This window comes from Lates calcarifer, linkage group LG12 (assembly GCF_001640805.2).
Source record: "Lates calcarifer isolate ASB-BC8 linkage group LG12, TLL_Latcal_v3, whole genome shotgun sequence".
NCBI classification, from domain to species: Eukaryota; Metazoa; Chordata; class Actinopteri; family Centropomidae; genus Lates; species Lates calcarifer.
Window position 1 is genome coordinate 7,487,305 of NC_066844.1, and position 27,762 is coordinate 7,515,066.

Below are 27,762 nucleotides of genomic sequence, written 5' to 3' on the forward strand. Positions count from 1 at the left end.
AAGTAAATATGGGGTACAAGTTACTATGTTACAATTTGATAAGATTACTATGAACAGACATAAATTTGAATCGGTGGTACTGATTTCTATCATGGAAGTTTCATTGAATGTGAGCCATCATATTTAAACATTGTCAACCCCTTCTGGTGACTCTTAGTACGGCAGGCACTAGGACCCGCAGCACTCCATGGTCAGACAGAGCCTGCAGCCTCTCGGAAGCTTCTCACTTACTTCAGAACAATTTTCAAACAAGTGCAGGAGTCAGAAAGGACTGTTTGGGATAATTGACAAAGAATTTGTTCTTCCCCTCCCTGGCATCTCATGGATTTGGACACTAACTGGAATATGTTTCAGTAATCCTCAGGAGTTCTTACATCAGTGGGGAGAAAAAAGAGCTTTTGAAGAGGTAGAAAACAATTTTACCTTCACATATACTGCATGGCATCCACACTAACTTGCTACTGGATAAAATGCAAAGCACTAAAGTAGACTGACATGTTAATAGTTACATTAAATGCATTTACAGACAAAGGAAAGGGAGTTTACTTTAGAATAATTTAGAGTTTTACATGTGCAGCTTTAAAAGATAGAGTAAGACTTCTTTAACCAGGTTAGGAAGACAGTGTTTAACAAGGTAAACTTTCACATGCAGCATGTGGGGCATTTTTACATTTCCTGTTTCTGTATATTCTCATAGTTACCTGCTGAGGATTTTAATAAAAGTTATGTATTCAGCTGGTTGTGAGGGTTTAGGGTTGAAGATCAGACCCAACAGGGAGCTGATCATCTCCATCCCTTCAGAAACTGCTGAAGCTTAGCCTGGGGCTCATCAGGTTACAATAGCACCGATCAGACCTGCACTCTTGTCCTTGGGCTAGGTACTGTTCTCAAATTTTTCCTGTGGAGTTTTTGTATTTGTATGGTATGCTGGGTTGAAAAAAAGGAGCTAGCTGCAGGGTAGTGTTCTTAAATTATGTGTGCCACAGAGTTGAAACAAATTATTGCATTCTTGAAATAATGGCAGGTGATTATACCTGAGAAGACTTGCTATGCTCATTTGATAATAAGTACTTTTTCAAATAGTATTTTAAATATGCATGTGGTTCATTTCAACACACACTTGATTTGATTTGACATTTTCACTCTCTTGTTTGGCCACTTTCCTGTATTAAGAAATACATGCAATTACGTAGTGAGTTTATAAAGCATGGGTCTGCATTTGAGCTACAATTTAAATATGGGAACAGACTGAGCAACTCATTTCTACATCAAATCATATGATTGTTATAAACTGGCATGAAAAATAAACTGCACTATCAATAGGGAGGCTTCTCTACACACAAACAATAGAGGCAGTAGTCAGTTTACAATGACAATGAGAGTGATGAAGTCAGAGTGATGAAATCAGAGGGGGGGTGGGCTGTAGGTAAGATATTGGTCTCAGTGGTTAATTAGTGTGCTTTTGATTTGAAAAGGACAGGAAATAACAAAAGCAGGTTATGGCATACATTTACTCGAGATCTTTCTGATGGGATCTGTGATTGGTCCAAAGTTTTCTGTTCACCTTCACCAATGGCAACTTCATTTCGAGGTCAATTCGACTCTTTGCGATGAGGGGTGGAGCTTGTCATCTGGTCTTTTAAGGCATCTTTGAATTAACGGTCAATATTCAATTCTCTCTTCCAAGGGAACTTGCGGTCGTGTTTTTTGGCATGAGAAATCAAACACACAGTATGCTTGGCAGCCGTGGTTAAACTCACACTGGCTCTGGCAAATGAAAAACAGTGGACGCTACACAACTCCCTCTTGTACAGCATGAAAAAAAATGTCAGCAACAAAGCTAACTACCCTCTGCAGGCTGCGCTCATAAGAAATCAAGTGTTCTGACAATTTTTTATTTCTAATGTGGGTCACTCATATTGACTCTCCCTCTGAACACAGTAAACACGACCACATTTGAGGGCACCATAAATCAAGTCAGTCATCTGACCATTCGAAACTATAACTTCAAATAAAGCCTGATAGAAACTGAATTTTTAGGAAACTACATTTTGTGAGATGCTATGCGAGAAACATGATAGCTGTAACTAGAGAGAGAGATCAGAAAATGACATTTTTAATATAAAATACACTATGTATTATTCTGACTGCATGCCTCAAAGCATGTCAGAAGATGTGCTTCTGTGTGTGTTCTATGTTGCAGACTTAAACATGGAGTAATTCAGTATGTTTGAACCTCCTTACCTAAAGTGCTAATTAAAGGTGGGACACCGGTGTTTTCCAGTGGCTTGTCCTCATATGCCATGTCTTGCTGCAATCTCTGTCAAGAAGTTTTATGTCTTAAAATTATGATTATTTTCATAATCAGTTAACCTCTTGATTATCTCTTTAAGTAAATGATCAGTTGTTTAGTCTACAAAATGTCAAAAAAAAAAGGGGGGGGGTCTGTTACAAGTTCTCAGAGCCCAAGGTCATGTCATCATATTGCTTGTTTGTTCAACCAGCAGTTCAAAACACAAAAAGATATTTCAATTGCATTGATATTACAGAGAGAAAAACACATAACCACATTAAACAAACTGAAATCAGAGAATGTTTTGAGAGAAAATTAAAATGAAGTCCTTTAACAAGCAAAAAGCCAATTGCCTAATTGATATATCAGCCAAATCCATCAGCACCAGTCTAAACCTTACTCTCAGTCATCCAGTAACAACAGAAAAGCTGCCCAGCAAAAAAAGTTACTCATATCTATGCTGAACTCTACATGATGACCTTACTATTCCTGAAAATGTACATTATACATGCTGACACATTGTTGACTGCTGTAGTTTGTTCTATATTGCTCACATATTTAAGATCTAAGGGGAAAAAAATTAATGGCATAGGACTAAAGTGTCCAATGGAAACACTATTTGACTGCCAGTGCTCATCCAAACCACAACTGATGTTTCTATTTGGCTGAAAACTAATTCAATATAAGATTTCACATTGCAACTATGCTCCAGGTTTTCAAATCTGCTCACATTTTAACAACTAAATGTAATATATTCAGTGTTAGACTCACTCAATCTCTTCTGGTATGTAGAGCAAACGTGTACATTGGTGAGGCTTTTCTGCACAACAGCTGTAATTCCTCATCGCTGAACAATCTGTTCCACAGGTGGATGAACATACTCTGGCAGTCCAGGCTCATACTCTTTAAGACAGGTTACAGATGCTGTATGGTCCATATGAGTGGAACCAGGGTATAGAGGCCTCTGCATGCCTAAAAACAAACTTTTACATGCAAAGAAACATCTATCTACACTGGACAGTCACTGATACATTGTTCCAAACTAGCTGAAAACAGAGATTACGAGGGAAATGTCCATGTAGCAAGGAGATATGAGATAAACATACACATGTATTCTGAGTTCTCGTTATAGTCCTGCTGCTATGTTTATCTGACATACGGCATCTGAGGTGTTTCGCTATGCTTTGGAGATGTAATGAGGTCCAGACCTACCTTCCAGTGTTTCAAAGTGAACCACTGGCAATGCTGTACAGACTGTACACAACTTTATCAAGCAATTAATTTACATTTGTTGTTGTTTTAACAAGACAGTCATGAACACCAAGCCTCAATACAGAGGTTTTTAAATGTTGACAGTAGTATATCTTTTTCATAGTATGTCACTATGTTTTTAAGCTATCATCGCAGACCTGTTATACATTCAGTTTTTAGCCTTTTTTTTTCTCTTATGCCAGTTTCATACCAAACATATCAGAGTGGATAATCTTATAATAATAGTCCAGGTATAGAACGATAAAGTCCTGGACTTATTTCCATCGAAGCAGCTAACCAGGACGCTACAGGCTAAATAACTCGAGGAATTTAGAGACGCACAAAATCAACTTTTCTGTTTTCTGTTCCTGTCAATGCTGCTCACTGTTGGAGATTGTCTATTTGGAGATCAGAATTCAAATTTTAGTTAAATTGTGGCAGCAAAACCTGATGGAAAGTCAGGATAGTGCTGGCCAGTATAGCTCTATCCACTGGAAAGAATGGCCTCCTTCTGTGCAATGTCATACTTAAATATTTATTGTTGAAGACCTGTAATGATTTTTTTATGTTTCATGACTGTTGTTAAAATCCCCCTTTCACCGGTTTCCCAGCAGTGTAGAACAGAAGATGTGCATCAAAACTACGCCCTTAAAGTTTGGAGCAACTGGACAGGGGTTTCAGCTTGCCATCAAAGCACAGCAAAAAGCAGAAAATCTGAAAAGAGTAAGACTCCTGTCTCAGGGATGTACAGTTACAACTACAGTTTTGAAAAAATCTCTATGACAGAAATTGCCAAGCCACATAGGACCTAATAAATATCGATAAAGGTAAACACACTTTTTCCTGACAGTTTTATAGTCTGCAGATGAGGAGTACAGTAGTTATGTGAAGAATGAGTGAAAGAATTTACAGACTATTTTCTGTCTGTTTTCACACCAAGTACTCCTGGCCAATCACTGCAGTCAAGTCAATTTATTTATGCTAAATCATAACACGGAACTTTTCATATACAGCAGGTCTAGACCATACTCTTTACAATATTATTTACAAAAACCCCAAATTCCTCCATGATAAGCAAGAGAAAATGAAAAGAGAAAAAGGATGTAAAAAATGGAATAACTGCTGTTTAAAGTGTTAAATCTCAAACTATATGCATAGACTTCTTACTGCTCAAAGAGATCTCACTATGTTTACATCATAATACACAAAAAGAATATTTTGATCATTTTGTCCCCTAAATAAGCAGGACCATAATTGCCTACAATTACAGAAGCTTGTGTTATTCCTCCTCTCACTGGCTTTAAACCTGATAAGCCACCCTTCATATATAATTGCATTTGTATCTATCCTTCCACGCAGACATGTCCCATCATCTCTAATAGCCTCAGGTAAAGTTCAAGGAACATAGTACTCACTTACAAAATATGGAAAGAAAAACATTGGCTACTGTTAAGCCTACTGTACAACAGCAGACAGTGCAGCACCTTTCTCTGATATCCTGCTTGACATAAGTCCAAATCCAAAAGTTCAGCATTTATAACTGTACCTAGAACAATAAGATAGCATATTAAAATTGCACATATAAAAACACTGTGTAAATGTAAATATCTGCATGGATGAGCAGCAGAGATACAACAGGCCTGTGCCTGTGATTAAGGTGTATTGCCTCTCTCCAGTGAAGTGCTCCCTGCAAGAAGGAGTACCTCATCATCTCAGAGTGCAAGTTACAATAAGGCCACACACACACAGCGTGAACTGTGAGTCACTCTCCTCATCCAGCATGCCAGCCACAGCTCAATCCTGTAACCCAACAATCCGACCTCTAACTTCTGGTCTTTCAGACACTGTCAAGTCTACATCAACACCATGTTGATGCAGGGAAACCTGCTGTTAAAATTTAGATGTCTGATGTTCAGTTTTTAAAGTATATGGTTATTTTTCGTTTAATTAAGTGTTTCAGTACAGTAACTTTCTTCTATCTGTAGATGCTCCTGAAGGCTAACTGTGAACACAAATCGATGGGCTTGTCCAATATCAAAATGTGTATTTGAATTTTGTATTTGTTTATTTGTAAGCCTTTTGGCAGCACCACTTTTTCAAGCTTGTAATTTATCTGAATCATCATCTGAACCATGTATAGAATATAGACTAATTGTGTAAAGGAATCTCCTTTTTGATTTGAGCCACTAAAAACAAATAAGGCAAAAGCCCACACAACCACTAAAAGCGGCAGGATACAAACAGTCAAACTTGCTTGAAACAGAAAACGTCAAACACAGCACCACGTATGCATTTTTACATACACACCGCCACTCCTGTGGTGTCACTTTATTTACCTTCCATAACAGCAGGGGCGAATTTATTTGGAGAAGGCGTAACCATAATGTGGGGATATGGAAAACTGCAATGATGAAAACAATGGCTGCAGTAAAAGAGCCACAAAGGTGTTGGGTTGTATGTGAGGAGCTGTTTGATTGGCCGTAAAAGGTGCAGATATATGACACGCTCAGTGAACCAAGACTTTAAACAATCAATTTGGACAGCACACCAACCACAAAAAGTCAAAGCAAAGGTGGACACAGCAGCCAGAAAAGGAATCCCCTTTTCCACAAGGTGGCAAAACAACAGTGATAGTTTAGACCAATTTCATACTGCTTCATATTTGGAGTTGCTGCACAAAGAAATACTTTGGCAAAGGCGGCTCGACAAATCCAAATCCAATATGTGAAGCTTCTACTGCAAATGTGTGCTTTCTTCTATAAATACTCACTATGAGCTTCTTTGGTCCGTCTGCACCCTGGTTTTCATTAGGAGAAAATAAAAACAACAGCACTACATTTGAGTGACACAGAAGAAAAGTTACCACAAACAAAACAGACCGCAGCTCTCAATATCTTACAAAACACCACATGGACTGCAGCATGGTTGACTAATACCAAGAATATATTGTGGACCGTGTTTTCAGAGTAACGTAGTTGCTAAAACCAACATGCAATCTGAGAGTCATTGAACTGGCACTGTTCAGAAATACTGACAGACACAGCAATGAACAGAGGATAAAGTCCTCAGTCCTCTTCTTGCTACAGCAGAGTAGTTGGACTTTGTCTTGGCGTTTATCAGCAGCTTTCCTGAAATGTAAAAGATGTGTCTGGCACTCTATTTTTAAATGATCTGCATGATTGTCATTAGTGAGACCCAACAGTAACCAACTTAACACCAGCCAAGTATGGACACAGGGGGATGTAAAGGTCTGGCAAAACCATTTCCTTGAGTGAACGGAGAAATCAAAGCAGCTGTTCTGTCCAAGTGTTGAAAGCCATATCTGATCTGGCATCTGCTATTGTGGTGTCCTCTAATGACTGGCTATAATCCTGATAACTTCAGGCCACTGAGACTGTTTTTTAAGTTCAGCTCTTAACTGGGCCAAAGTTAATTCACGAGTAGACTTGACTTAATGATGATATACTGTGCAGTTCATCTCAGGCGACTGAGGTCTGTCAGGGTTTGAGCAAACTGCACAAGCTAAACTTCCGCCGCATTGTTGAGTGTGTGCCACTAGATGATGAAAACTACACATAACGCTGCCGACCCCCTTGAGTCATTGTTGTAGGAGTTTATTTAACTAATTTGGAGTACTTGAGCGGAGCCTGTTTCTCCGCCGAGTCTGTTGTGTTTAGTCACACTGTGTATAGAGACTGGGGTCAGCTGTGTTTCCTCAGCGCTGTGAGACCAAACACAACCATCAGTGAGTAATGAAACTGTCCTTGTTAAATCTGCCATTTACCATTCTCATGTGGTTGTTTCTGTCTCAGTCAGTGATTATATTTCACATGCGCTGGGTTCTTGCAATATAAAGAAAGATGTTGTATGCTTTACGACACATTCCTTCTGAAGCTGTTTTCACTTATTGTTGACATCATCAAAAATTTTGTTGCATGTGTGTACAATACAGATGTTTGATCTGCTGGTTAATGTGAGTGGTCAACAGGAAGTATGCTCTAAGTCCTCTTGTGGGAACTGCTTAGCTTATAAATACTAAATCACACAGCTACATTGTAATTTCTGCAGACTGTGTATCCTATCACAGGACACATAAACATCCAGATGTTGCAGTCAGAGTGTCTGTTCTCAGTGATAACTCTGAAGTTTCTATTGGTTGCATCACAAAAATCTTTGGATTAAAAAGTCGGAATCCAGTCTTTGAGCATTTGCTGACTGACTGGCCCTCCCTGATTTGCTCTTTGGCTCGACTCCGTTCGGTCTCCGTTTGGACCTGATGTGGCCTTCGGGTCTCAGCGCCAGGCAGACTTTCACACATCTGCCTTAAATCACAACCGACTGCCAACAGAGGCCCCGTTCCTTAACCAAAGGTCATATTGTGTTTGAAACGGATTCCCACATACTTGTCTGATAACAGTAATACACAAAATTGCCTCGACTAGATCTAACAGGACAGCAGTGTCAGGGAAAATGGGAAATTATGAGCTTCAATTGCATGCTATAATCCTTCTTAACGTGTATCCTTTGACTAGTTGCCAAAAGACAAAATAAGACATTTCACTTCCCTACAACTTGTGGACAAGCTGAGGCAGGTATGCAAATTAAATGTGTTGCATGTGTGTCCTTGAACACTGCAACATTTACATTTGTGTTAAAACCAACTGTCTAATAGCACATGCAATCATGCCTGTTCGCTTGTGTGAGATATATGCAGTAAAAAGTTGTAAAATAGATTCCAACACATGTATTGTGTTACATCCACAATGCTTACCAAATTAAATTTAAGATTTTTTTTAAATACAGCCCAGAATGCAATGTAATCCTGGAGAGTGACAGACAACCAGTAAGGACAATAAGGCTTACAATTATTCATCAAGAAAATATCATCATCTAAACTCAAATGGCAGAAAATTGATGCATGGATTGACCAATTAAAAGAATAATAAATTTCAGTTTTAGTTTTTGCTGAATTTGCCATTTGCCTATTATGAGTCGATTAGCTTCCTAGATACTGTGCCTTGCTACTACTAGCAGTAAGCAACAGTGCTTGTAATAAGTCTCAAGACACCAACTGAAGGTCCACAGAAAATGACTAACAGACTCCTTCAAGTACCATCCACTGCTGCACCAGTAGATTACAGATGGGATGATCTCCCAACAGCCCCTAATCCATTCCAAAGATATAACCAGTTACTGTCTAAGACAAGCAGGAAAAAAATATTCCATGCCTTTTTAAAAACATTTTTAACAACTTTTAAGGTCTTTTTTGAAGGAAGTGAACAAGGGCTGCATTTACTCTGTATCATATTTGGTGGTTTTTGATTGCATCCATAGGAGCTTTTAAACTGGGACTTTAAAAATGTGTTTCCATTCTGTAGTCAGTTCTTCATACATTTTGACTCAAGGAAATAAACTTTGAAATCCTTGCATAACTAAGTTATTCTGAACCTCTGGTGTAAAGGTGATACTTCTTAATAATGTTCAAAAACTCCATATATTTCATCTTAATGTGAAGGAGGAGGTTGTGTTTACTGGAAATTTCCAAAATGGATCTTAACTGACATTTACTGGCCTCATCCTGAAGCAAAGCTGCAGTCTGTTATCACTCAGCAATGTGTTTTGTTTCCCCCTCTGCTCAGGTTTTGCAGTATTTTCTGGTAAAATCTGAAAAAATGCTCAAAGATTTAACGGACCACTACTATTGGTGTCTCAGTGACAGACACACCTTTCCATAGTTTATCATTATTATAGGGTTTTACTGTCTTTAGCCTGGTGCCAGCTATCACCTGCTGCTGGTGCTGCTGTGCTGTGTGTTAGTGTGTGTGGGTGTATTCAGGCCTTTGTCAAACAGACTCCAATTTGAAATCACTGAGGGCGGCCTGATGCAAGATCTGCATTCAGAGAGAACGTGATTTCTCCAAGGGGAGTATTAATGAGAGGACAAGACAAAAGCTGAACTATCATTCACCTTTTTGTGCTGGACCTCAGTCAGGAAGTGAATTCATTAATCAGGAACAGGCCTCACTGTGTGTTTTAAGCCCTTCCTCTATTTTGTCATAATGCAGAATATAGCAGCGCATAATCCATGTGCAACTTTCTAGTGCCTCTACCTCTCTCTTTTTTATGCCTCTCAATTATTTTTTTCCCCCCATTTGAACAGTACCTCTCCCTGTGTAGCCTCAGGAAAGAATATACTGTACAGTCACTATAGCAACAAAATTATGCCCTATTTACCTCTACCGGAAAACACCATTCATGTTAAGAGATGTTTAGGCTCTATCACTGCTCCCTCTTCCTGCCTCTCCTTGCATAACTATGAAAACACCACAGCAGAGCTGCATGCAAGTTTAATTGAGGGATTCTCATCCTGCATTTAAGATGTGAATGGCTCAAGAAACAGGACATACTCAGAGCCTCAAATGATCTGCTAGTAAATTAAGTCTAAATTATAGTGGCACGCAACAGTCCAACAATTTAGTCACAAAGGAGAAAAATTTCTAGCATTCTAGCAGCATATCACAAACATAGAATTTAATTTAAAATCCCAATCAATGAGAGTGGGGGAATGACACGCAGTAAAGATCCAGCCAGACCGGGGACCAGCTACTCAGGGCACTTAAGCCCATGTGGTACGCGCCCCAACCATTCGGCTATGGGGGCGCCAAGGTTTACAGACATTTTTGTGAGTCCCAGTCTTCTGACATTAAAAAAATATTCCAATGATGTGCATGATATTTTATGAATTACATAACAGTTTAAAAATGATTATTATTTATAGAATCAAAGTCATGGACTACAGTAGGTTGCTGTCCATTGCTGTATGCTAAAAGCTATTATACAAATAACTGATTTTGTTTTAATGACTTTTTTGTTTGAAAAAATCTCTATGACAGAAAGTTTGAATATTTGAGATTGCACCACCACTTGGGGAACTGTCCTGTCATTCAAGTTTATGTTATTGAGGTCCAGACTCCAACATTTTGTACATTTCTGTTGATGGCAAGGCAGTTTTAAGAAGAAGGAAAGAGAGAAAGGAAAAGAAAGAAAGCTTAAACACATTAGTTTCTATCATCATTTCAATACTATTCACGAACTTCATACAATAGATCAATCAAGTTTCACTGTGGCCAACATTCAAGGAACTTTTGAATTTGAGGACTTAAATTCAACACAAAGATACACAAACCTGCTGAGCAGTTTTGCACGAATGACCACAGCAACGTAATGAGCAGCATGTCATTCAAAGCCCACTGGTGGCTTTCAGATAAAGTCACCTGCACCTCCCTTCCTCTTTGAATGAGAGCCAGCCTCAGTGGATCAGGTTACTACAGGGACTGTGTGACTTTTACCGTATGAATGAAGCCACTGCCATTTTTGTTCAGAGGGGAGGTGGATTGTTCCTGGACTGCAGACTGGATTGTGTGCCACACTGGGCTGAGTGTCAGTCAACCCAGACGGGTTCATTAAACTGACTCCATTAGAGCTAATGAGTTGTAGGTCAGTTGGTTGTGGGTGGCCTCTCCATTCAGGACTAACAGACCACATAACTAACTCGCCTACTGATTCTGTTAATTCATGCCCGCAAGGGAAGAACTGTTTTCTCGGCCATTGTGTCTATGTGGATCCTTGGCAGGTTCAAACCATCAGAAATAAGAAATAGTTCAATCAGTCAAATCACATAGAATGACTATGAAAATACAAAGTATACATATAAGGTTGGTATTTGGCATCTAGGCTCTGCCTTCATTAGCCTACACAAGCAAACTCAGCACAACAGAGATTGGGGAGTGAAAACAACACCTCCGCTCCCTCTTGCTGGGGGAACCTAGACTCAGAGCCTACAGGTGGATGCTGGGTTCAAGGTGAGAAACAACAGCAGTGTTACACCAGAGGGTGGGTCACACAATATGAAGGCTGCATAAAGCTGATAAATTATTAAATCAAGAAGTATTGCAAAGTGGGGCTCGCAGAAAATAGTTGATTAAAGAAATAACTAACTCAAAATAATCAACTATTTTAATAATGGATGAATAGTTTATGTCATTGCTACAATACCAAATGAAACTAATTTTTCAGCTCCTGCTTTTCTCTGTGAAGACAATACATTTGAAGACATGACCTTGAACTCTGAAAATTTGGGTTGGACTTTTTCACTATTTTCTGACAATTCTGCCCATTATTTTCTTGATTGATCATACTCATTTGGTCTATACAATATCAGAAAATGTAAATTGTCCATTACAGTTTCCCAGAGTGCAGGATGTATTCAGATGTTTGTTTTGCTCAACCAACAAACAGTCAACCAAAAACCCAGTTTTAGCTCTAATGCAAAGTGTGCATATGACAATGCAATAAGTACAGTTACCAGTACAACACAACTCGCCTGCCTGGACACTGCCTATCTGGTGCTGAGGTTCTGACCTCATCACTGCCTACAAGCATGCACCAAGCTCAGTATGGGAAAACTGACTGACCAGCACAAATGCACAAATCTTTTCACACAGAAACAGACAGCAGCTTTCATGCGTCCACAATGGGGAAATAGGAATATGAAATAAGAAAGGAATATACCACAAAACATATTCCCTGCTAGGCACCTCAGTCATAAGGGAAATAAACTAGTGAGCATCTTCTACAATATATGAGGGCCTGCTATCAGCCAGTACTATATGAAGCCATCGCCATTTAAAGCACATCCAGCTACTGTGAGGGAATATAATGTCTAGTAAACAGAGATGAATCTAAGCTTAGCAGTAAACCATTTTCCAGGCAGACCATTTGATATGTCATGGCAGAGAAAACACATGTTCCTAATAACAATCACATCTGCATTTCATTTAGGTTTCCCAACTGCAGGACTGGTATTTTGCATAATGTCTCAATGGTATGACTTACTGGGACACTTAAATGGAACATAACCCTTATTAATATTATTATTTGCACCTGTGTTTTCCTGCAATAACAACGTAAAAAAATAAATAAATAAACACTGAAAAAAATGATAGCCGAGACACAGCTATAACTTATACATATGAACACCACCAAAAACGTATTGTTTGAAATGTTTATTGTTCCCCTCGGGCACAATAGAGTTGAAGCAGTAAGTGGCAAATTTAAGCTTCAGGTTGACAAGAGTTCAGCAGTTTGGGCTAATGATCAGAAGAATATAGAGAGCCTAGGCCTAGCTGAATATTAAATGTGTTGATAAAATATTAAGGTTATCTGAGCAGGTTATCATAGCTTGTGGTGTCCAGCACACACACAAATTTTTTACAGCTCTTAAGGCAATTTGCAATATAACCATCTCTGCACCTGGTTTACAACAGGACATTACCCAGAACAACAGCAACAATCAAAAATGCTTCAAAACCAATTCAGCCCATAATACTAAAACAACAATATCCATATCTCTCTACATTGAGAAACAACATGAGAGCATTAAAATACCCAAGAAAATTAAACTCAGCCACATAAAGGAGTTAATTCTTGATTAATAATAATGCTCATACTCATACAGGTAGGCTACAGGTCAACAGAGCACAAAACCACCAAACAGCTAGTGAGGCCTTTGAGCAAACTACCAAGCACACAAACACTGACGGATACGCATATTTGCAAAATAAAAACATACCTTCGCTTTGGTGAAGTGAAGCAGTAATCCTCGGTATCTCCGCGTTGGGAGTTCGCTCGACAGAAGGTCCAAAAACTCTGCTTCCCCTGGTTTGAAGTGGCCTCAAGAGCTTGCAACGCTTGTAGCTTGTATGACCCAGGCCGAAAATGGAGACCATAAATGAGACAGATTATTACTTCATAAAGCGACATTATGGCGGTTGTCAGGTGAATTAGCTAGTTTATGAAATGCTAACACGAGCAACAGTCGCTGAATCAAACGTTGGTTAATTAGTTAGTGAGTACTGCAGGTGAGTCTTAACAGTGGGCAGGGTGGTTAGAGTTTAAATAATCCGCCCAACTGGAAAAGGGTGCGTTTGATACAGGGTTAGATATGAAGAGTGTCTATGGTGTAGCCGCTGTTTTCTTTTAATGACATCCTCAATGTTCCTCCACTTAGAAACACTTGAGTGTTTTTATACGTTAGCAATATTATATGCTTACGTTACGCCCATCAGTTTTTATTTTTTCAACTTTGTTCCGAAGAAATCGCGTTACTTCCGTCAGTTTTGGTTTGGCGAATGGTTTTAAATACTACGATACCCATGAGCCTCAGCAACCGTTGCTATGGAGATGAAGCGCAAATCACAGCTAGTGAATGGTTCGCAACATGCTGACGTTGAAAATGTGCACGTAGACGCACAGGAGTTGCTAAATTAATGTGACATTTACTCAGATATCTGAGTAAATGTCACATTAATTGTCTGTAATTGTGACTTTTGACGTTTGTTCGCATTGATGAGGTGATGTAACTAAATACATAAATTAGTACATACATTTACTAAGTACTGTAGGCTAATTTGAGGCACTTGTAACTAGTTCAGTATTCCCAGTTTATGCTTAGTCGCCTATTTCTTTTCCAATACATTTACTTTTACTATTTTTTCCAACAGCTCTAGTTAACCTGTTTGTTACTCTACAGATTCAACTTATACATAAATTTCATAATCTTATGAATTGCATTGTTTTAAACTAATGGTTCCCAGACTTACTGGCTTCTGACCCCTTACAAAAAAGTCAGCTGGGGTTTCTTGTCATGTTTGAGATGTCCATGAGTTTTGTATCATTTACACAGAGGAGACATTAGCCCTCTGTTCAAGTATCCAATACACAAAAAACAACAGCAATTAGAGAAATATCCCAAAACTGAATACAATTGTCTGTATCAGAACTTTGTTTTCTCTTTCTCCCTCACTCATTCATCATCTCACAGCCCCTCAGATTTATCTTGCGACCCTGTGGAGGGGCCCACCCACTGGGTTGGGAACCACTGGACTAAATTATCAAACTGTTTGTAGTTAAAACTCCACCTCAAATGCTCCTTACACACTGATGCATCAGTATTAACAATCTGATATCTGAGTCACAGGACACATTTTACTGCAGAATGTGTACTTTTACTTTTGATATTCAAATACATCATACTAATGACACTTGTATGGGAAATTTTACTGAAGTATCTGATTACTTCTTCTATCAATGGATGAGATAAAACATGAGTTTCAAAGTTCATAATGAACTTGGAAATGACATTTGACAAAACAGTCTCACCTCAAGATCCATTTAATAGCTATTCTGGAGCTTTCAACCATATCACATGATTGTCATCAAATTGTAGATATTCAAATTTCCATATTTTTAATTTAAAAAAGGCTATTATTATATTAATTGTGAAATCAATGTAACTTTATCAAAGCCACATTAATTAACTGTCAAAGGAGTGAGACCAGACACATGGTATAAACAAGAAACCCTAAAAACCGCTGGAATAGGCTGTCCTAAATGTCTACAAAATTACGATAATAGGTATAATATTACCACTATATATAAATATGAACTGGTGAGGAGATAAGGATGTCACATTAAATGATAACATTAAAAAAAAAAAAACTACCCTTGAAGGGATCAAACATTGGATATTGTTCTTTTTCTTGTTGTTCTCAACTTGTGTTCCAAATAAAAGAGGACGGCATGACCCCAGAACAGCCTTAAACATCCCAAGCAGGGTTTTAACATGGTTTTAGAAATGTTCCAAAAGGATCTTGTTCATGCTGATTCAACAGCATTTCCTGTGGTGTTATCATTGGCACATTATGATGCAAACATCCTGCTCAACACCGTTCCAACTGTGTTTTATTGGGTTAGGTCTGGGAAGTGTTAGGGCTTTTTTCTGGAAGCTGAAGTCAAATTAATATTAACGTGGCACAGTAACTGCTGCTTAGAATGGCACATTATCCAGATGAAATACTCAGCACATACACACAGAGGGAGCTGAGGCATGCCAAGAAATGCCATTTCTTTCACTGTGGCGCCACCACCATTATCTGACCAAGCAGCATATTTCCACTCGTCAGTCATCAGGTGGACCTGTGCTGCTGTAGCCCATCTGCTTCAAGGCTGGATGAGTAGTGCGATGTGAGATGCCCCAGTGCACACTAATGTTGTACAGCGGTGTTATGTGCATATTTGTAGGCCACCTAGTAGCATGGATGAATGTTGCCATTCTCCTCTCACCACAGGACGAAGACTGCTGACTGCATGTTTCTTAACCACTGAGAGGCTGTTATAGCTGCGTGTCATGGGCCAATATCAGATCCTCATAATAACATAATAGACATTTGTTTTCTATTTACATGATCACTGTTTTTCAAGATATATATTTAATAATAATGGTTTTGCTACGCAGCATGGAAATTTTAACCTAAACTCCTAGTGTTCATCACACAGAAATGATCCTTGATAAGACATTATAAATCACATAAACAAGTACATATTTCATGTATTTTTCTGCTGCTGTAATTCTGTTGATCTGTGACACATTCTCTGGTAGTGCATAATAAATCTCAAAATAGCTCAGCTATGATCATAAACATGGCAGTGAGTTTCAAGTTCAAGTTTCAAACTGGCATTAGTTATGTCTCTGGATGACATTGCGTTGAATGCACCCTGGCATCATTCTTGGTTGTGATTTGCCCAAAACATCAGGTGTGTTGTAGGCTCATAGCAATCTGAGTCACACTTCTTGTCCATTCCTGTCCACATTAACATTTAGTCAACACAGTGACTGAATCTTTCAATCCTGTTTGCTTTTGTACCAGAGTGTACAAAAGACTTAACAACATGTTTTGTTGCTTTTCTATTATTCTGTCCTTATGCGAAATGTATTGTCATGAATCTATTGACCTGCGAGCTCAGAAGGTGTCACTGACTTCATCCATTGCACTTTTTATGACTTTTCTCCTCCTGAGCTGATGTTTACTGAGATCACGTATCAACAAATCCAACTCCATGACAAGTGAGCAAATGTCATCCACCAAGGAAGACTGTGTGGTAGGGTTGAAAGCTCTGGAAAAAAGCCAATAAGTCAACCTTGATTCAGTAAAGAATGAACCTTTATGCTTAAAATGTATTTTATGTATATACAAATAGTTGCACATTGATGTCATGCTTTCACCTGTGTTTGTTTGTGTATTTGTCAGCAGCATTATGCAAAAAGTACTGAACTGATTTGCTTCAAACTTGGTGGATGAATGGGGCATGGGACAGGAAAGAACTCATTCAATTTTGGTGTGGATCCAGTTAAAGGAATCTAGGGTCCAGGAATGTTATTTTATCACTGTCCTTAACATTAAGGGTGAACAAAGTATGCCCTCTATGAGTATCATTCTGATTTTAGAGACTGTTTTGTAGTTTTGTTCCTTGAACATACTTCAGTAGTGTCAGTCACAAAATCCACCAGGAACACATAGTTGGAGTAGACTTTCTGTAAGTGCAAGACTTTTATATCACCAAGAATTTGGTCATTATTCAACTTCAGATATTTGTTTTGCAGTCTGCAGAAAAGGAGAAGAATATGTTACGGACAGACACATGCTGTGGTTGAGGGGATCAGTGTGAGGACAGTGGTCAGTTTTACTCAGTTGTTTTCGGATAGAGTACAAAGACAGGGTGGCTTTAATGTTAAACATCCCATTCTGCAGGTGAAAGGTCACAGGTTTACATTCCCTGTCTGTAAAAAGACCACCGTTGTTGAGGAGCTGTAAAGCAAGAACACCCCCTGTGCCAGTGTAGATTCCTTACAGGAATACACTGGTGTCTTTTAGATTTACAGCTCATTTACTTCTGTTTACGTATCACTTACATTCCTGTAATTTTACCATACATTCCTGTAACTGTGCTGTATCCTAATAACTGTTTCTAATTTCCTGTGCCATACATGCCATACTTGAAAGAGATTTTTTTAAAAAGAGAAAGAAAGAAATCCATGAAAATTACAGTTACTTTTGTAAGGGAAGATGTTTTCAGGGATTCATTTAGAGCTTTTTAAGCTTTTGGAAATTTTATTTCTGTGGGTTTCAGGTGACTGACACTAGGTAAGGTGTAACATAACACATTGTCTGCTGACATGAAAACACTTATCTCGAGCGCACTTGAGCGCAGTGGCACAGCAATAGGACAAAATGACAAAACAAAATTAAGGCTTCTGGTTTAATGTGATGGATTATCTAGCTCGAATGGTGGCCGTGCACCACTCACTGCACAAAACATGAATCATGGCACTTTAAACGTAGGGAAATCAAACCTGATGGTATAATTTAACTGGGCGAGACAACGAGCAGCAATATCCTGATTTAAGAGAATGTTATGCAGCGTTAACATCTTTTGAACTCCTCTTGTGTTTATGTGTGGTTTCATATATAATATACAAAATTCCAAATTCCTAAATGATCTGGTTTCTACTGTTTCCTAAATAACATGTCTTTAGGTACAGGAGTGTTTAAGCCTAAACAAACCTGACAAAATATATATGTTAAAGAATGATGACAGAATTTAAAGCATTAATATTAATCTACCTTAAGTGTTTCTTTGCTTTTACAAATATTTGAGGTTATTTTTAAGTTGAATATGACAAAGTTCACACATACTGTATATACTCACCATACATGTTTTCACACCAGATCATTTACATTACACAGGTCTGTTTTTTTATTTTGGTATGTTCAGTATGTGAGGATCTGGTGAGCAGGAATAACATGAACTTTCTCTTCCTGTATCAGTCTCAGAAAGAATGTGTTTACTTTGGGTTTATGAGCCGGCCGAGACACTTTCTCCGCTTGTCTCTCAACAGCGCTGAAGAGAAGCGGAGGTAGAGGAGGGCAGAGGTGCGCTGGATGGGGGCCACAGCCAGGCCTGATGGCAGGAGCCCAGAACACAGTGAGCTCTAATCACATCCTCTAGGAGCCGCCGAGGTGCTACAGTTCACGTGGAGACACTGAAAAGGTATGAAGATGGATGAATGATAGTCTCCAAAAGAGGAAAGTGCACAAAAAGCAACATTTCCTTTTTTCTTTTCTTTTTTTTTTAACAGTGCAGCAGCACATAGACCAACCAGTCAGACCTTTTGTTGGGTCACAAACACAACATCAAACAAGTTGCTCAGTACATGATAACATTCTACAAATTTCATAAAAATCAATAAGGCATAAATGCAATAACCCTAACCCTAAGTTCAAACCTGCCTCACTGTCCTTTTTGTCATCCTTTTGACTTTTTAAAAATAAATCCTTACATTTTAAAAGAGTGATATGTTTTTCTACTAAAAGCTTTAGTTTTTTTTTTTAATTCAGCCAGTTTTGTGTGAAATCTTTAATATTTAGCAATTAACTTGTGAAATTGTTCATAATAATGTATACAAATATGTGGGTAATTGGTTGTAATGAAAATGAAAAAAAAAAAAAAACTTGAGCAGGGGGGAAATTCTACCGCTGCTAGGTGAAGTATAATAAGGAGACAAGAGCAGGCAAGGAGGATGCCTGGAAAAAAACAAAACATCAAATGTTAAAATCAAATGCAAATATTTGGCTAAAAGCACGCCATTCTGTGTTATTCTTACTGGTTATTTATGTATTATTCATCTTGACCAGTGATATTTTGTACAATCTCTCCAAAACATCTCAGAAATCGTCTCAGAAAGACCTATTTGCTTTTCATATGCAACAATGCATGTCCTATTGAGTATTAGTAAAAATGCTTCAGGTAGTGTTTTAAACATTAATACATTTAATTGTGATGACTTGGTATAATTAACTATAAAAAAGTACAAGATCATTTTAATCCTTTGTCTCACATCAGTGATTTTGTTGTGTCTTTGTCTGTTGTGACCCTTTTACTTCCTTTTGCAAAAGAAATGTTGCCACTGGGGAGGCACTGTGCTCATTTAGAAGTTTTTTCCCCCCTTTTCATCAGCCCTACACTTGACTCAGAAAGTTTTAATACTTTTTTTTCCAGTGTCTCCTGCTTCCTGTTTTAAAGCAACCTTCCTGTGTGTCCCCCAAGCAATCCCACAACTTGGCACATAATGTAAAAAAAAGAAAAAAAGAAAGAAGAACAGTGGCCGGCTTCCTTCACCGTTATCCTTTGTTTATAGCAATCATACTAATCAACCTAAAATTAATACTGTAATGATTATTTTATGTCCAAATGTTGCACCACACACACAGGAAGACAGAGCCCAGTGGTGTGAGGTGTGAAGAGACACACTACTGAATTGGCCAGACCTCAAGAGCGATGATAGGTGCAATCATGGATCACATTATGTACTTTTGTACAGGCTATATTTTTCTTTTGATTTGTTGTGCCAGCATTTTGAATCTAGGAGCACTCACCCTCACACCTGAGGCAAACAGAGCATGTAATAAAGCTACCTGACGGAGCCTGCTAGCAGCGGCATCACAGGTGTTAACATGCCTGTGATTCCTGTTGTATTGTGGTGAACACAGTACACAGGCTGTCAATTTATGCAAACCACCAAGAACAGAGAGTAGAGTGTGGTCAAAGTGTGATGAAAAGAAAATGGTTTTAAACTGATGGGATGTCACAACAATGTCAGTTATATGGGGTAATATGGGTAATGTGACACTTATTTCCATGGATAACTATATACAAGATCTTCTTTTCTATTCCTCAGAGGGAAGCTCTATTCCTGGGAGCTGTTCAGTTTTTTTCCTGCTTACACAGAGACATTAATGGATTTTCTCTTTCATGTCTGTGAATACAGTTTGAAGATTATATTAAACTGCGAGCTCCACAGAGCTTAGATCAAATCGTGGATATCTTTGGAATCAAAAAGAAAACTTCCCCAAAACTTGATGGATATTCAAGTTTAAAGGCTCAGCTTATTTATACATTTAAAAATAATAATAATATGAAATTGCAGTTCTCCCATCATTATCAACCAATGCTGAATACAGAACATAATAAATAAATATCCATCAAATAAAATCAGTAGTAGACAGTACAAACAGTAGCATAAAAACTAAAATTTAAGTCAAATTAGAATTGACATCCTCCTTACAAAATTCTGGTTGTACTGTCCCCTGTGAAATAAATCATTCATCTTATCTGATCTCATACTACAGATGTCCTTCATCCTTCATAATCCTACAGATGCAGATCATTGTAATACTACAGTTCACTGCCTCTCTGTGGATGTAATTAAGTGAACATTCATACTGAGAAATCACTATGAAACTTTCAACTATTTCCTGTTTACATATATAAATACAAATCTGGGGACATTGTTGCCCTCTGTTGAGCCTCTCAGGAAGTGCCTCATTTCAATATCCTACCTCCTCCTAAAATTAGTTCTTATACTTTAAGGTAGAATCTGTGATCCAAATAATCAGATCTTTAGCCATCTATACACCTAAACCTAAAAATAACCATTTGATCTTTGACAAGACCTCTGCAGTCCTTCATCAAGGCCTGCAACGTACAAACATATCAGACACCTGAATTTTTCATGTACTGTACTTGAGAAATCTCTTAAGGCTAGAGGGGATGTTCTCCTAATTTAAAAATGAGCTGCCACAGGCATCAAAATCCAGTGATTATTATCAACACACTGAATTAAAGTTGCAATAACTATAAAAATTCAATTATTTTTTTTTGCTTCACACATTATTTGAAGTTGTAAGCCAGTGTTCAATTCCTCTCCATTTTACTCTCTGGTCTCCTCCACCTGGTCTATAATAGGATAGGATGTGAAGATATAGATGCTATAATAAGCAGTTTCAAATCATAGAAAGGGGTCACTCAAACTGGTCACTCAAGGTGATGAAGCCACAGAGAATTATCACTGAGTCTTGCACTTCAGTGTAATTCTACAGAGCTTTATAACAACTTTCAGCTCATTGTTTTTGTTATCTGTCCTGCAACATCACTGTTTTGGTTCAGGTTTGACCACAGCAGGCAGCAGATACCAGCTACAGCTCACTCTATACCACCTTCACACTAATTAGCTAGTACCAGCTAAACCAGAAATTTCTCCTGGGAGTCGTTGGAGACCAAAAACTGAGAAAATATTAGACTTACAGTCACTGATGCTAGAAGTGTAAATAGGCAACTATCTGCTCACCATAGTTCACTATATCACTTAAATGGTGATAATATGTCAGTGTTCTATTTGCAGGCTTTGTCCACTGCATCCAAGTACCCCGAAAATCAGTTATTGCAGGTTTATATTACTTTGTGAAAGATACAGTGGTCAGTGTACCAGTACAAGGCCTTTTCACCATGTGAATATACTGCATATCTACAATAACAGAAGTGAATTCTGTGCTTTTTGACACCCTTAGGTTGTGTGCCCATGAGGTCGTCCATGCTGGTCCTGTTCCTCTTCTTCAGTGCCCAGGCCGTGGCCACCATCAGAGGGGACTCGTGTACCACCAAGTCGGCACAGCGGCAAGATTCAGGTGACAACCCCAACTCCATCCCCACAGTGGACCCCAAACTCTTCACCAAGCGCCACTACCTCTCACCCAGGGTGCTCTTCAGCTCTCAGCCCCCTGATGCAGAGCCGGCAGCATCAAAAGGTGCCAGCAGAAGGACACGCAGGGGGGCAGGAGAGCCTCAGCACCGTGGGGTGTACTCAGTGTGTGAGAGCATCAGTGTCTGGGTTGGCAACAAGACCAAGGCCACGGACATCTTAGGCAACGAGGTGACAGTGCTCCCAGACGTGAATATCAACAATGTCAACAAGAAGCAGTACTTCTTTGAGACAATGTGTCACAGCGGTCGTTCAGGCGGCTCAGGCTGTTTGGGAATTGATGCCAGACACTGGAACTCCTACTGCACCAACTCACACACTTTTGTACGAGCGCTGACTTCATTTAAAAACCTGGTGGCGTGGAGGCTCATACGCATCAATGTGGCTTGTGTCTGTGTGCTCAGCCGCAAGTCATGGCGGCAGTGAAGATTCATACACACACACACACACACACAGGCTCACACACTCAGTCAAGTGCAGTACATACACAAGACATACTCATACTAACATGCAGGCAGTTGTGACTTTCTCTACATAAATTATCACCAAAGACTTCTCACTCTCTGCACAAAGTAAATTATTGGTATACGTCAAAGTATCAGGACTGCATGTATATACACCAGGCCTGGGTCAAATAGTATTTGGTTTAAGTTTAGTGGGTTTAAGTAGCTAGTTTTTACCTGTTTGAAGCACCACATGTTAAGGGGCCGTTGCAGTGTCACTTAGCATCTGGCTGATTTTAGCTGCAGTTTACAACAGGCTCAGCTCACACTGGTTTAAAATGCAGCTGCAGGCTAAGTTGCTCCTGACTTCTATGTCAAAATAAGCATCAAACTTCCATTTCACAGGAGAATGCAAACTTAGAAGTAAAACAATTTATCAAGCTACTTACCCCCACTCACAGTAAGATGCAACTCTCAGGTGATCACATGACTGATCACCTGATCACAGCAGAAACAGCCAGTCAGAGACAAGAATATACCCCACACTTGCCATATTGTGTAATGTTTTACAGAAGAACCCTTACATTTTATTCTCTGATATGCTTTGTAATCTTGTAACAATTACCCTGTGAAATAACAACAATCTAATTTATTTATGATTGATAAATATGGATTAAATAATAGGAAACTGGCTACAGCTGGATAAAAAGAACTGAACTGAACTGAAGCAGGAAAAAAATCTGCTGCTGGTATATGAGGGACATCAGAGAAGGGGAATTTGTCACCACACTGATAAGTGCAGATTGATATAATAGTTAAAGATGTATTGAAATTTAAAAAGTGGTGTAACATTCTATCAAATCAAGTAATCAAGTAAGACTCACCTTATTCAAAATTGAACATGTTGCTTTATTTTGACCAGCTTATCTCAGGTTCAACTGAACCACAGCTGAACTGCAGCTACAACGAATTCATCTTGTAAGATTCACCCAACACAGCCACAGGTGATTCAGACTCATAAAAATGTCTGGTTTCATCTGTATCATTTTCCGTTACAACTAACTGCTAATTAAAGAAATTAAAAGTCCCACTCAAGCAATATACAGTGTGTGTTTAATCATTATAGTTGAGTTACACTTTTGACAAACACAAGCATACGTTTTCACTGAATTAATTTAAGACAGATGTGAATCATTTAGTTGTGCTTGTGGCCTCAGGTGACTGAAACAGTTTACATGTCTCACCTGAATAAATTAGAGTCTGCATGTATTGGACTTATTGGTGCTGATACATTAGTCTATGCATTGTTCCACACAGAATCAGTCACCATCTTTTCTGGAGTCAAAAATAAGCTGAGGTACAAGTGAATAAGATCATACAAGTCAAAATATTTTAACTTTGAGAGATTAATTTAATTATTTAAACTGTAGAAATCTGCCTTTAGACTGAATTTTATTATCTTAAACCACTGTTCAGGATCTGCAGCAGGTTTAATTTAAGCCTCAGATACAATGCCCTCTAGTGGCATTTACATGAATTCAGCAAGACACGGTAACTGGCTTTAGATTGAACCTCGGGTGCGGTTTAAGAGACCAAGACATCATGTCTTAAACTCGAAACCACAGCTCAGCTTGTCACAGAGCAACAGCCTCTAAATGTTTTAGCACAACACAGTCAGGATAATTATAGTATTTTTCTGCCACCCCTTATATTTTCCTATAGCACACCCCACTCACTCTAAGTAGACTAATGCAACCCACAAATTTTGGAAATACAATTTGACCCAGGTCTGATATAAGCAAAACCTTTGTTAAGATATTGTTGTTGACATTGTTATTTATTAAACACTCACATACATGCACTGTGTATTATGAAGTTCTTTGAATGAATACTAAGCCTGTTGTTTCCCAAAGTCTTGACATGAGACATTGTTTTTTGGCCTGGATGAAAAAAAGAAGAGAAAACCCATATGGCTTCTGTTTACTGCCAGTAATTTGGTGTTTTGGCTTTGCTTTGTGTTTTCCTCCTGCTCGACAGTAGATATGGAACAAAGGGGAAAAGACATAAACATAAATAGATTGCCTATGATTCATCAGTCTAACTCTGGCTGATAATATCATGGCTTGTCATTTTCTTTGATTTGGCAGTGACATTTCAGCATTGTGAGCTCTCTACAAATTGTACTTGAGGCCAAAGAGTCAGTATCAGTTGTGATTTTTTTTAGGCTTGTAGCCCAGTTTTGTATCACAGCTGACATTTAAAATGTCTGATGTAAGCTTCGTGAGCTTGGGGGTAAACTTGAAATGGAGACAAAGGGCAGCTGCTCAGATTATGTTTCTGGAAAACTCTTGTTTTAAGAGAAATACTCCCAGAGAGCTGTCTATCAATCAACTCTAAATATTAATTCTCTGAGCCAATTCGTTTAGTTTACTACTGACTGTGTTTACTTCAAACTCAGTCGTCGCTGGCTGCCCAAAACAAAATGCAACAGTGCCCTCCAGAGGTTAAATGTTGACACATGTCTGATGTGTGTTCAAATCAAAGGAGGACAACAGCTCTGCTGCTCATGACAGTGGAGTATTCAGACCCATCTACGACCACTGTGTAAAACAATTACAAGTCCTGCATTTAAAATGTTACCTTAACTAAAAGTATGTTTGTATATTCAGGAGAGTATACTTAATGGACAAACACAAAGACAAAGACCTTATGGTAACAAAACTTCGACATCTTCTTCTCTTAACACAGATTATTTGTTGAAATAGATATATGAAACAATACCTCAAAATCAAGGAAAAGCAAGTGCAATTACTACCAAGATTTTATGTGCATTTCTTGATCTGTCCACTAGATGGAGACAACGACATGACTATACATCCAGCATCATAATATTTGTGTGTCTATCTGGTTCTGCTTAGAACTCCTGCTGATAGATGCATGCAAATAAATGATCCTAGTTTTCAGATGTTGGAGTATAGTTTAAAAACACCAAACAGACACAGTCACAGTCACATCACAATGAAATTACCACCTAAACCCTGTTTGTTGTTGTCTCTCTATCCCAAAATATTCACTGACACGTCCAAAGTAGTCTACTTTACCAATGATTTCTGAACAGACCAGCTTGACCTCATGAAAAAAAAAACAAAAAACAAAACACATAGGTTCAAGAGGTATTTCAGTATCACCACATTGTTTCCTCACCTCTGATGTCTCTTGGATCATAAGGATGACTCACAGTTGCACCATGTGGAGATCAGGTTACGTTATTGCACCAGATTTACATATCAAGCACAGAAGAGGAGGGTGAGGAGAGGGCGGCTGAGGAAGGATAATGGGATTTTGACTCCATTACACCCTAAGGATATGGTTTCAGTTTGGGTGTACTTCCACTGTGATAATTACAGCTCTGAATTCATGACAGGATTGGATGACCAAATTGGTATTAGGTTAGCATTGATGCAGTTCAGTGATCTTATTCAAGGTTACACAGAAACCATTAATCATCTGTAATTCAACAGGGTACAATGATATCTATCTATCTATCTATCTATCTATCTATCTATCTATCTATCTATCTATCTATCTAATGTTTGATCGAATGTTTGACAGCTGAATCCTCACATTATTTCTGGAGTTGTTATCTGATTGAAAATAGAAGTAGTAGGCAGTGATGTGATGTGTCTCATGATCGACCCAGGCTGATCTTCTCTGATACTCTGGCAGACAAACAGGGGGGTCGCTGTTTCCCTCCCACATCAGTGCAGCAAACAAAGGAAAGCACAAACATGAGAAGCTTGAGTGTGAGAGTGGGTGAACCGGAGCTGACCCTGTCGGGCCCACAGAGAAGACACAGAAGAGCTACGGTGACGCTCTAATACTGCACTCTTCATTCACTGGAACTGGTTTGAATTCAGTGTGCAAAAGCCACACTACAATACTACATGCATGTTTAAATTATACAAACAGTTACCAAGCAAATGAACAAATAATTCTGATTTCATATAAGACACCATAAATAATTTGTATATTAACACTAGAGCTACAATGATTAGTTAATTAATTGATTAAGCAATTGACGGAAAAGCAATTTTGAGTAGTTGAAAACGACAGAAATTTTCGTGGTTCCAGCTTCTTAAATGTGAGTATTTGATCCTTTACTTTGTCATACATGATATTTGACTGTTGTTCAGACAGATCAACATATTTGGAATGTGGGAAATTTTAATAGATATTTCTCACAATTTGCTGACAGGTTAATTTATAATGACAATAGCCATTAATTGCAGTTCTAACAAACACATAAACAAAAGCAAAAGAGTATGCTGTAGATGTTCACTGTGACTGTCTGTTACAGTAAAGAACTGAAAACTCTGTGCAACTGCCATAAAGGACACTGATGTCCTTGGGTTTGGTTTCTAGAGCAACCTGTGGAGAGTTTACAGTCATGTTGGTCAGAGACATATCTCAGTTCACTGTGTTTCAGGTGCATACTGTAGACAAGATCCCATATTTTCATAATAAACACAGATATCAGTGGCACGACGTAGGGTGAGAGGCAGCAGTGACAGAGCCAGACAAATTTTCACAGGGATGGCCAGGTCATGGCCAGTACTCAGTTTTCAATAGCACAGAAATTACAGTTTTCCATTTTTTCTGCATTAATGGAACTGTACAGAAGTTAGATTATGATAACACTATTTATAACACTATTAGCAGCTCTCTGTTCTTTTGTAGCTCTTTAGAGTCTAGTTTAACTTCACAGTTTACTCCTCCAGAGGGAACTATGATTAGCTATGTGGTGCTACGTGGGGTGGCCACCCCCTAGCTCCACCACTGAAAGGCAGGTTTAAAAGCATCAATGTGAGAAATGAATAATGACTAAGTCTACAAAGTCTTGTCCTACAGTCGCTCCCAAAGAGCCTTGAGGGTCCTCACAGAGGTACTGAGTGTCCTCAACAAACTGAACAACAGATTAAATTCACCACATTTGCTCAAAAGAAGCAGACAAAATAGGGACTGCAAACAGATGGCAGTTTTCTATACTGGCTTCACATCTCCCACCCACACAGATTGTTATGTAATTTGCTATTTAGTCATATCTACAAACAATTTTCTTTTACAAATGAAGTGTATTAAACACAAGTGTGATCAAACAGAGCTCTAGTCTGGGCAATTTTATATTTGCTGTAACATTTACCCTTATTATCACCGCGGTAAACCCCAAGCACTGATATTACCCAATGAAATGAGGCTATTCCTTATGTTGTCTAGGGACA

At 38.6% G+C, this 27,762-nt stretch overlaps 1 protein-coding gene across 2 annotated transcripts; it reads left to right on the forward strand.

Annotated features, from left to right (window-relative positions):
* Nucleotides 1–16: 16 nt before the first annotated feature.
* Nucleotides 17–27,755, forward strand: ngfb (nerve growth factor b (beta polypeptide)). 2 transcript variants are annotated; one of them, XM_018661847.2, is made up of 3 exons: nucleotides 17–406; nucleotides 18,342–18,493; nucleotides 21,850–27,755. In XM_018661847.2, exon 3 carries the CDS (start codon nucleotides 21,861–21,863, stop codon nucleotides 22,464–22,466), a length of 606 nt encoding a protein of 201 aa, XP_018517363.1. In that variant the 5' UTR covers nucleotides 17–406; nucleotides 18,342–18,493; nucleotides 21,850–21,860; the 3' UTR covers nucleotides 22,467–27,755. The 2 variants fall into 2 exon arrangements, with proteins under 2 accessions (XP_018517363.1, XP_050930742.1); XM_051074785.1 differs by lacking the exon at nucleotides 17–406 and adding an exon at nucleotides 7,081–7,289.
* Nucleotides 27,756–27,762: the final 7 nt, after the last annotated feature.

Excerpts from the sequence above, each read along its gene's own strand:
- ngfb (XM_018661847.2), top strand. The coding sequence starts at position 21,861 with ATGAGGTCGTCCATGCTGGTCCTGTTCCTCTTCTTCAGTGCCCAGGCC.